Here is a 12,608-nt window from a genome sequence, read left to right as displayed (position 1 = left end):
CAAGAGGAAACAAAGAACTTAATGGTTGGGGTTAATAGTTGCCTTGCCCTCCTCATGCCCAATTCTTCAACCAACCCTCTCATCTGAGGCTAAAGTTATATTTACTGGTTTTTTGTGCCCCAGAAATTAATTTTGAATACTATTAGTTGACTGTTTGACAAAAGTCTTGGTGTCTTTTTGTTCTTATAGTGTCAGGCAACTTGGCTTTATCTTGAGCCTATATTCAGCTCTGAAGACATTATGCGCCAAATGCCAGAAGAAGCAAGGAAGTTTAAGAAAGTTGACAAGACATGGCGAGCTATAATGGCAAATACTCTTCTTGATAAACATGTGCTAATAGCCACAGATTTCCCAGATATGCTGACACTCCTTAGAGAGAACAATCAGTTGCTTGATGAAATACAAAAAGGGCTTAATGACTATCTTGAGCAGAAGAGGCTGTACTTTGCAAGGTAGGTGTTCAAGTGTTAAATATAAGTTTATTATAAATGGTATAGTACTTCTAATAAAATCTATAAGATTTCGGTGAAGAAGGAACTGCAGTTCTTTTCCAGGAATACCCACCTGTTCATTTGTGATCCTCTTTCAGCTGTATATGGAAGTAGGAATATCTTAATGGTGAAGTTAAGGAGAATTCAAGTTGTTATGCTACCAGGATAGACCAACAGTCAGGACACAATGCAAGGATGGTGGGCTAGGCACGAGGTGCATGGAGCCAGTTTCTCAGCTGTTGTAGAATCAGAAATGCAGCCGTACCTACATCACACTTTACATAGGAATTACAGTAATCCCAGGCAGTGTCTCGGTGTGCTTCAACCCCAAGGAACAGCGCCATATAAGTATTACACACACCTTCCACTGTCATACACAAGTGAAGTGTCTTGCTCAGACCCAGAGAAAATTCTGGTCCTACATAAAATAGCTAATGGGATTGAAAGCTTCTGTTCTGTCTCTTGTCAACCCGTCTGGTGTGGCAATAGAAGATATCACATAGAAATATGAAGTTTTAAATTTTGCATACAAAAAATCATTAGTACTATGGAATTGTAGACACATACTATAGTTTCACGACCACACATATTCTGTATCGAGCACATAGAAATAAGCACCCTGGTGTTGAAAATCAACTGAAAGAACTGAGAACAAATAAGTCACAAGATCTGGACAGAATCCCAATTCTGTTTTACAGAGAGTACTCTTCTACATAGGCCATTTACTTAACTTGCACGTATTGCAGATCTCTCACTCAGTGAAAACTCCCAGCCAACTGGAAAAAAGTGCAGGTGATTCCTGTATATAAGGTGGGTAAAAGAATGGACCTGCAAAATTAGACCAATATCCTTAACATCGAGTTTGTTGCAGAATTCTTGAACACATTCTGTCTTCCATGTAACAAATTTCCATGAGAGAGAAAAGCTTCATTCCACAAATCAGCACAGATTTAGAAAGCGTTGCTCATGCAAAACTCATGTTGCCTTTTTCTCACATGATTCCAGTGGGCTATGGATGAAGAGCAACAGGCAGATTCCATACTTCTAAAAGTCTGGAAAGTGTTTGACTGTGCCACACTGCAGACTATTAACTTAAGCACCAGCATATGGAAATGGTTCTCAGATATGTGCATGGCTCAAAGACTTTTTGAGTGGCTCAAAGACTTTTTGAGTAATAGAATCGATTACATTGTCCTGGGCAGTGATTGTTCATAAGAAACAAAGGTACTGTCAGAAGTGCACCAGGGAATGTGTGATTTTACTGCATTGTCCTCTCTCTCTGTGTGTAAATGATAGAATGGATAGAGTGGGCAACAATCTGTGACTGTTTGCTGGTGATGTTACTGAGTGACTGTAGGAGAATACAGGATGACTTTGGTGTGACGAATGGCAGACTGACCTAGTTGTAGAAAATGTAAGTTAATGTAGATGTGTTGAAAAAATAATTCTATAGTGTGTGAATACATTACTGGGAAAACATACCACCAGCAAATGCTCAGTGCCTTGGACACAGGAGATGACTGAAGCATTTAAGAAGCTCAAGAACACATTGGTAATGTCTACCTTTTCTGTCATCAATAACACACCGCACAGTTACCTTTAACAGTACATGGTAGCCAAACAGCCACGGACACAGCACTGCAACAACAAATATCTGGAATTTGACTGCCATTGGCATTTTTCTCCAAAATTCACTCAGGTTCAGATCCTGTGATCAGCAATACACTGCAGACTTCTTCCAATGTTTGAAGCAGTGAAGTACTTTCACACCAAGCTTGAAGCATGGACTTTCACAATTTACACTGATCACAATTGACTTGTTGCTGCTTCCTAAAAGATCAACCAGCAAAGTCCAACACAAAACATCAGACACTTGGAGTATGTAGGAAAATTGAGCATAGATATACAGCAGACAAGCAGCTTCAATAACATTGTTGCATATTGTCTTTTGTGGACATGCAGTGCAATTAGTGGGGTGTCGTGGTCGGACATCACTGTCACACAGAGGAGCAACAATGGACTACAAAGCTTAGTGCACAACAAGACTTCTAGTTATAAATTGCAGGAAATCCTTGTTCTGACTTTACAGTCTACCTTATGGTGTGGCTGAACGTGCCCATGCATTCCATTGTCACATTGAGAAGTGATATTCAGTGTTGTACATGGGCTTTCCAACTCTGGTATTTGCATTTCTGCACATGCAGTAACTCATTGATTCATGTGATCAGAAGCCGAGAACCACTGTCATCAGCTAGCAAGAGCTTGTTTTCATTACCAACAAAGTGAGACCATTCGCCACACTTCAGTGCCTATGAGCACTCTAGTCACCCCCACCACAATATTTACTGATGTGCACTTGGACACTGTTCGCCCACTCCTTTTTTCCAATGTGTACTGATACATACTGATAATGATAGACCACTCTGCCCGTTGCCCGGAAGATACATCAATTACTGACATTTCAGTGAAAAGTGTGTCAAAGGAGTCTGTTCGCATGTGAATCCTATGTTCGGATTCCTGGCCTCTGTGACCAACAATTGGAGTCGACAGTTTTATTGCTCATTGTTTATGGAATTCACAACACTGTGTGGAATCTTCCACGTAAAAACTACAAGCTACCGCCCTGCTAGAAATGGGATGGTGGAGTGTCTGCATAGAACACTGAAAGCAGCACTTGTGTGCCATTAAGATACCAGGAGCGACACATTACCAGTGGCCATACTTGGGTATAAAAACAGACATTGACCTGGATCCGAATAATCTAATCTACGGTCAACAAAATATGTGTGCCAACAGATCTGGTAGTGTGTCAGGAGATTACAACACCTCCAGCACACATAGTGCAAGAGTTTCCACAAACAATGTAGTTGACAATGAGAAAACTGATCCCAGTAGCACCAGCTTGTCATGGCATCAAGTGACATTTTGCCACAAGGAACTTCAAAGTTGGTTACAGGTAGGTGTGGCCAAACTGCCACTGTCTCCTCCATATGTTGGCCCATATCAGGTACTGCAATGAGGCCTACAGTATACTAAAGCCATTGAGACTTCAGTTAAGAGGGTGAAGGCTGCGTATGTTGCACGTGAGGAGCTTCTAGATTCAAACTGGGTGGCTTCTTCCAAGACAAACACCTTCAGAAGTCTACACAGCTTCACCAAATATGACACTGATTATTGCTTCACAGCAGTAGCTTCTACAGATGACACCTCATTGACATTCTATGACCCAGATGCACCAGGCTTTGTCACTAGAGCAGGCCGGATCCTCAGCAAAAACAGCCTGTCCCAGCTACAGGTCTGTTGCCCTCTGCAACCACCTTCCAAGACAGTCTTTCATCTAAAACATCAGGAGCTTCTGAAGATATGTTCTCTCAGGCAGGACAGAAGATACCCTCGAAATTCCACTCAATTCCCAGTGCCCCAGTTTTCGCCAAGAGAATCATTGGTCGGGAGAGAAACAGCTGTTCTTTGTCACTTGAGGACCATCATATGGCTGTCAACCAAACTTCAGCAAAAGAATGGTTCATTGCACTGTGCCCCTGGAACTGCTGGCAAGCAGGCTGCCTCCCGCTCCACGAGCAAAAGAGGGGCTAGGATGGCGACATATCTTTGACACAGATCTATACACCAAGAAGTTGAAACACTGCAAGAGCTTTAAAAGTGTTTTATTTGTGGACATTTAGTTTCTCTATTTTGTTATCTCATGTGAATGCCTAGTCCAGCTGGAAGGAGCTTAGTGCCACAAGTAATGTGGCTTCCATGTTGAAAATGCTTAGAAAAATTCCAAGCAGGTTTATGAATAAAAACAGGAACATACAACCCCGGTGAGATTAGTGCTGCCCACTTTACTAAGCTGGAGCTCAAAATGCTCCATAAGCACAAGTATGTTGTTGCAGCTTTTGTTATCTATTTACCAACATGTGAAAAAACCACTGAACTCATATTGGGAACTTACATAAAAGAACTGTATTTGAGATTCCAGAGAGATGGGAATTCTGCTAGACACACTAAATAACATATGAAAATATGATAACATGAAAACATGACAGCATTACCTTTACACCACCTCCATTATGTAAAAGTAAAGCTTGTACAGAACTGTTGTGTAATTGCTTATTTGTGTTTGTAAGATAAGGAAATTGACAATATTATGAAAAGAAAAGATTGCTACCCACCATATAGAGGAAGTGTTGAGGGTATATAGGAACCAGGGCAACTAGCAAACCCAGGAATTCTTCATCCAGGAAAAGTCTGGGAAAACACTGGGAATTTTTCAGAATTCTGTGAATTTTTCATTGTTTCAGTTCTCAGTTAAATTTTTGTAATTTTGGTAAGAAGTGGTATTCTAACAAAGAATTTTACTTTATCCCACTACTGCAGAGTAGTACTGCATCAATAAAACATAAATGAGGCAATAATACCAAAATAAAACTTCAGTTGCAAAGAAGATTACAACAACAACAAAACGTAGTGCACACATGAGCATCTGCTGATATCAAAACACATCGAAGGCTTCAGGGCGAAGATTATGCAATACTTTGTAAAAGCAATCCACTTTTGATGAGTGTGGCATCACAACTGTTTACATTTCTAATAGGTTGTGGAAAATATTGTGAATGGTAATTTGAAAATCATTACTTTCAGGGTAAATTTCCTTTTATGTCAGATGAATTATGTTATGTGTGAGATTATAAAATAGCAAATCATGCATAAATGTGAGTTCTTGAGTAATTTCACAGGTATTGACTTTTCTGTGTTGAGAATTGAAGTGTGAGACGGAACATGTATTCTGTCAGATAATCCACAAAATATTTGGTGCACAGTACTGAAATTTATAATCCTGCTTGTCGAAAATAATCAGCTGCTCCAATTTACGCTGTGGTCTTAGGATCCTGCCTAAGCACACCCTTGGGGGAAAAAACAAAACAGAAAAACATTTTTGACAAACAAATTATGTGTGACTGCTTAGCTTTTCTTGTAGCTATACTGTATGTATCTTAATTTAAATCATTAGCTTTTCCTGACTGTCTCTTCGCAGTGCTGTAACAGTCATATTGATATTGGCTGACTATATTACAGGCCAATTGTGTAAAGCACTTAACCTTAGGTTAAGACAGAAAATGATCTCAGATCAGACTTGACCTGGGAATCTGCATTGTATAAATGTTAATCCCAGATTATATCAGTGTGAAGTTGGATCATATTTGACTGCCAAAAATTTGTGGTTCAAAGTCAGGCTTAGCTCTAATCATAGGTTCCTAGTCCAGTAGCATATGAAACATCACTTTTGTTTTTAGCAAATACAAATCAATATAATAAAAAAAGCTGTTATTAACACAAAAATGGTACATAAATATGTGACTGTGCCACTCTCATGCCACTGATGCTCAAAATACTTTGTTTCAATCTGGAACATTAGGTAATGGAAACTGCTGACTGCAGTGTTTATGTAAAGATTAATCTCATAACAGTTCTTGGGGAATGACTCATAATTTATGTGCTTAGTTCAGAGGCATTTTAGAGAACTTACCAGCAGAGTAAGGAAGGAAAATTTGAAATATTTGTGCTGAACAGTTCAGATAGGAATTCTGATAGCAGACAAAAATGTTCATCATCTCTTATATATGTCCTTTCTCTCCAGTAGCAGTAACTATGTAATTTGTATTAAGTTTCTAACTACCAAACACATCCTTAACCTGCTATGACCATTTTACGTGTGTAGGTAAATAGAACATAAGCAAGTGTATTGAAATACACTAACAATATGACACTGTTCCACATATTTCAATGGCTCAGAGGTTGTCTCATGGACTACAGTGCATAAGATGTCATGTTCAAATCCATGTAAATTCTCGCAAATGTTTTTCCCCCACTTATTACCTTTTTTTCTGCTGAATAGGTCATAAAGATAATTAAAACTACATTATAATGCCATTCCATCCTATACCATTTAAAACACATTATACTCTCCATTTCCAAGTGTTCTGGACAACTGTTGGGCAAAATTCTGTGTGCAACAACCATACATGATTCAATTATGCTCTTTTGTTTCATTTATTTGACAGATATCTGAGTATTCAGATGTATCCACATTTTCATAACACATATTGATACTCTTCCAATCACAATCTGCCCCAACATTACGAGAATTAATGTCAACAGCAACTTCTTTCCATGTCTTTACCTTTCCTGCTCAATTTTATCTTTATACTGGCCCATCACAATTTCCAGCTGCACACCTTTCTCGTATTGACAAAAGTTTAAGTATCACTCCTTTCTCTGTTTTCTGACTTCCATGATTAAAGCATGATACCTCTGATAATAAACACTTTGACTGCTACGTATCTGTGATGTACAACAAATATCTGTGGTCGAAGTGTGATAATCATGTCGATAGCTGATTTACCTTAGGTAAAATCTGAACTTGCTTCAGTGTGTCCAAGTTTAGTGTTATTCAGTACAGCTGAGTCCTGACCATAGTACAATTTCTGATCTAATGTCAAATTTGTCCTCCAGTTAGCGATGTTTACCCAATTGGCACTATGTGTCCTATGCTCTGAAAACCTTCTGTTACTGACTTGTGAGATCATGTGACATTAGCTACAATTGGCTGACAAAAATGCATCACAACTTCGATGTCTGTGCTTCAGAGGCTATCGTGCTGCACTTTCTTTGTCTGCGTATGCAACATTATGTTGAGTGCCAGACAGACACAACGAAAAAACTGCTATACATGTTGAGCTTTCAGCCAAAATGGCTTTTTCTAAAGTAGACAACACATACCCATTCATGCAGGTACAGTCCACACACACATGACCATCTAACGGTTTCAGTGACATGAGAAACGGTGCAAAACTGGATTGCAAACTTTGCACCTCTCTCACTTCAGTTGAGTTACTTGAAACAATCAGCCGATTGTCTTCTCTGGAATGCGGCTGCATCAATCTCCACAACTTTTTCTCTGAAGAAATAGTGCTGGTTAGAGGAACAAAAAAGTACTCCTTCTCTCAGTAGAAATAACTTGGTATCCTCAGACTTTCAGTTCAGCTCAGGTATATTTTTGTTGCCACAAGTTTCACACAAGCATACAAACTCTTGCAAGTCAACTACATCAATAACCATTAGATACTATTAAATATAATCACAATTGCCTGGTTTTAACAACCAAATAATTTATAGACGTCACATGTGTCTTGCTTCGTTCTGAGGTAAGACATGAAGTAAGTTAAAAGTCTATAGTCAACTGTTCACTTCTATTTTTTTACAATAATCAGTTTCACTAACACATCAGAGAATACTACTTAATTATTCATTGTACTTTTCATCACGGCTTCTGTGGCACTGGTGGGAAACACTTGTCGGAGTCATTAAACTGCCACGCTTACAGTCTTCTCAACACAAACTTCCGACCTGCACACAGAAACGGGTGACGCAATAGATACGCTTCCTCTCATCCACACCCATACTTAAAATATTGGGTGTTAGAGACAGTGGAAGGCCAAGTGTTTCCAGAATTTACACCGAAATTCTCGAGGCACTACATATCCCTTCCCTTAGCTTGAATACGCAATATTTTATACATATTAATTATATACTTTAATATCTCACATAATGCTAATTTACATTTTAATCAGGATACATTATATTTCTTTTATTAATCGTTTACTTAATATCTAGCTCTTCTTTTTTCATTTTGATAATAACTATCTGAGCATTTCACCTAATGTTGGAGTTAGTACTTTTATATCTAGGAATCGTGCGGACAACCTTCTTGATTTCCAATCACAAACTGCAGGTGTCATAGACACTTAATTGTTTCATTCTAACTCTGTACTATTTTTTCTTTAGTACGTAATAGTTTCATTAACTACAGTAGCTTGTATTCTGAAGGAACTCTGGGCAAATGAAATTGTTCTTTCCGACACTTGTAAACATAAAACATAATAATGCTACTGGAATATAGAATTCAAATTTACCTGAATAATTCCTACAAAATTTGTGACTTTTCTCCCGATACTGTCCTTTTCCATTTAGGAACAGCACCTATACCTTACATACGGGTTGACCCTATGAATGCACTTCCTTGTCCTGTTTCAGTAGGTATGATCTTCTTAATTCTATTTTCCTATGGTACAGGTCAATCCCCTTCTTTGTGCCCCTGTCCGCACAGTATAGGTTAGCCTTTCTTAGGTCTGCCTATCTGCCCTTTATATCCAATAAATGCTGGGTGTGCTCCCCTTCTCCTTCCTAAGTAGGACTCATGGTTCATTTCCCAAGTATACATCTTTATGTAACTATAATTATATATCCTCTGGAAAATAAAGTCTATTTCACACTTCACACTCACTTCGTAATACTTCACTTAATCCCCTAGAGTCCTCTACTACTCTTACACTTCTAAGCTTTCAGTAGTCTCCACATTTATATACTCTGTTCAATATATCATATATTTAGTTATGCTATACTTCTCCCACTATCCTACAAATCATCAGGACAAATGTTCAACGACATTCATTATCACAATTAGTTGCTCCCTGGCTTATGCTCATTAGTTCCTCCTTGGTCTATGCCCTCTTTAATTACTCACACTTCTTTCTTATGCATCCCTGATGTAGAATTATCATAGTTTTTATATCCTTATGTACATATGCGATATAGAATCGTCATTGTTCTTACACACACACTCACACACACACACACACACACACACACACACACATATATATATATATATATATATATATATATATATATATATATATATATATATAATAGAAGGAAACATTCCACGTGGGAAAAATTATATATAAAACAAAGATGAGGTGACTTACCAAACAAAAGCACTGGCAGGTCGATAGACACACAAACAAACACAAACATACACACAAAATTCAAGCTTTCGCAACAAACTGTTGCCTCATCAGGAAAGAGGGAAGGAGAGGGGAAGACGAAAGGAAGTGGGTTTTAAGGGAGAGGGTAAGGAGTCATTCCAATCCCGGGAGCGGAAAGACTTACCTTAGGTGGAAAAAAGGACAGGTATACACTCGCACACACGCACATATCCATCCACACATACAGACACACACACACACACACACACACACACACATAGAAAATAAGGAGGACTTCTGTGATAGAAGTATATGCATATGGAAAGAAGGAAAGATAGATAGGTACTCAAATGAGAAGTAAGAAAGAAACCGTAGAAATGGTTGCTGAAAAAGTAGAAATGGTTGCTAAGATTGAAGAAGTGAAAGAAGATAGCCCCAAAGACAGGAAACCCTTCCCACCACCCTTCCCCAGGCTCCTTCTTTCGCCAGTACTTGAGTGAGAAGTCGGAGGAGGTGTGGTGTTAAACGTCTCCTACGAATCCTTTCAATGGCACCGACGCTGAAACCAACCTTCGACACTGCTGGGGCCCATGCTGTTCACCAGCTCTGATTCCACACTGGCTCACTGACACAGCCTAAAACTGTATGCTGGATGAGTGAAAGACAATAATTATTTGAGTGTGAAGTTAAGGATACAGTTCAATATTAGACTGTTAGTATAGTTATTATACTGAGAGATGAATTTTTTTTTAACGATCACTAGATCTAAAAGCAAGAGGAATATGGATAACACTAAAAAAACTGGGGAAGTCCCCAAAGAAAATCTTAGCAACACCTATGGAATGGCAAATGGTGAAGTATCAGTTACACTTGTTTGCGAGAGTCATTTGAAAGGTGTGATGTGTGTTCTGTGTTAGCCATGATTTATTTGTTTATTATGCTTTAATCTATAAGACCGACCCCTTCCAAAAACAATACAAACCTTCCCATCTACACCACATTTCGTAAAAGGTATAAAATATTCAATATTAAATAGAAAATTATACACTATGATAAAATAGTTGTTTAGTCATTAAGCTTATAGTATATTTTTGTACACACACAAAAGATTATGTTCATTTCATGTCATCTAGATATAATTCTGTTTGAGTAGTACCATCATATTATGTTTTCCACTAATACTATATGCTATTCGCTCCCTTTCACGTTTAGAGGTGCCTGTTTATCCATGGATATCTTAAGTCTATTATCTTTTAGTAATATTCAGTTTCCTAGGTACTAACATTGTAGGATAGTTTAAGAATCCAGGAATAGATTACAGAATACTTTTAAGATTTGAAGGGAATTCAGTGCAGGAAAAATAGTATAGAATAAACACCGAAAACAACTCGGGATCCGACAGTTTTCACTCCACCCACTAACACAGAATGTTAACACCCCTGGGGAAAAATGTAACTCCACCCGGAACCCCTGGATCTGATATTAACCTCATTTGAGCAAGTGCAAACCAGTACTTCTCGTTAAATTTTTTAAGAAAGTCTCCCTTCGACAAAACAATCACCATTTTACTAGGTAACACTACGTTGGGAGGAGTCACTCTTCTATCTACTTTGTCCTGCATAAGTTTGAATTCTTTCCATAAATTATCTATGCCTCTCTTAGTCGTTGTTGTTGTGGTCTTCAGTCCTGAGACTGGTTTGATGCAGCTCTCCATGCTACTCTATCCTGTGCAAGCTACTTCATCTCCCAGTACCTACTGCAGCCTACATCCTTCTGAATCTGCTAAATGTATTCATCTCTTGCTCTCCCTCTACGATTTTTCCCTCCACACTGCCCTCCAATGCTAAATTTGTGATCCCTTGATGCCTCAGAACATGTCCTACCAACCGGTCCCTTCTTCTTGTGAAGTTGTGCCACAAACTCCTCTTCTCCCCAATTCTATTCAAGACCTCATCATTAGTTATGTGATCTACCCATCTAATCTTCAGCATTCTTCTGTAGGACCACATTTCGAAAGGCTTCTATTCTCTTCTTGTCCAAACTATTTATTGTCCATGTTTCACTTCCATACATGGCTACACTCCACACAAATACTTTCAGAAACGACTTGCTGACACTTAAATCTACACTCGGTATTAACAAATTTCTCTTCTTCAGAAATGCTTTCCTTGCCATTGCCAGTCTACATTTTATATCCTCTCTACTTCGACCATCATCAGTTATTTTACTCCCTAAATAGCAAAACTCCTTTACTACTTTGTCTCATTTCCTAATCTAATTCCCTCAGCATCACCAGATTTAATTTGACTACATTCCATTATCCTTGTTTTGCTTTTGTTGATGCTCATCTTATATCCTCCTTTCAAGACACTGCTCATTCCGTTCAACTGTTCTTCCAAGTCTTTTGCTGTCTCTGACAGAATTACAATGTCATTGGCGAACCTCAAAGTTTTTATTTCTTCTCCATTGATTTTAATACCTACCCCGTATTTTTCTTTTGTTTCCTTTACTGCTTGCTCAATATACAGATCGAATAACATCAGGGACAGGCTACAACCATGTCTCAATCCCTTCCCAACCACTGCTTCCCTTTCATGCCCCTCGACTCTTTATAGATGCCATCTGGTTTCTGTACAAATTGTAAATAGCCTTCTGCTCCCTGTATTTTACCCCTGCCTCCTTTAGAATTTGCTATAGAGTATTCCAGTCAACATTGTCAAAAGCTTTCTCAACTCTACAAATGCTAGAAATGTAGGTTTGCCTTTCCTTAATATTTCTTCCAAGATACATTGTAAGGTCAGTATTGCCTCATGTGTTCCAATATTTCTATGGAATCCAAACTGATCTTCCCCGAGGTTGGCTTGTACCAGTTTTTCCATTTGTCTGTAAAGAATTCGTGTTATTATTTTGCAGCTGTGACTTTTTAAACTGATAGTTCGGTAATTTTCACATGTGTCAACGCCTGATTTCTTTGGGATTGGAATTATTATATTCTTCTTGAAGTCTGAGTGTATTTCGCCTGTCTCATACATCTTGCTCACCAGATGGTAGAATTTTGTCGGGACTGGCTTTCCCAAAGCTGTCAGTAGTTCCAATGGAAAGTTGTCCACTCCCGGGGCCTCGTTTCGACTAAGGTCTTTCAGTGCTCTGTCAAATTCTTCACACAGTATCGCATCTTCCATTTCATCTTCATCTACATCCTCTTCCATTTCCATAATATTGTCCTCAAGTACATCGCTCTTGTATAGACCCTCTATATACTCCTTCCACCTTTCTGCTTTCCCTT

General features: G+C 38.6%; 1 protein-coding gene across 1 annotated transcript in view; it reads left to right on the top strand.

Annotated features, from left to right (window-relative positions):
* The window catches only part of LOC124594696 (dynein axonemal heavy chain 3), a 1,186,267-nt gene that overhangs the window by 238,046 nt on the left and 935,613 nt on the right, over positions 1 to 12,608 (top strand). Inside the window, exon 17 of the mRNA XM_047133063.1 lies at positions 190 to 452. Within this exon, the coding sequence (XP_046989019.1) occupies positions 190 to 452 (263 nt within the window). The remainder of the gene's footprint in view (positions 1 to 189; positions 453 to 12,608) is intronic.

Source organism: Schistocerca americana, chromosome 2 (assembly GCF_021461395.2).
Source record: "Schistocerca americana isolate TAMUIC-IGC-003095 chromosome 2, iqSchAmer2.1, whole genome shotgun sequence".
Taxonomy (NCBI): Eukaryota; Metazoa; Arthropoda; class Insecta; order Orthoptera; family Acrididae; genus Schistocerca; species Schistocerca americana.
The sequence above is the reverse complement of the archived record's forward strand: the minus strand, read 5'-3'. Positions and strand labels throughout refer to the sequence as shown.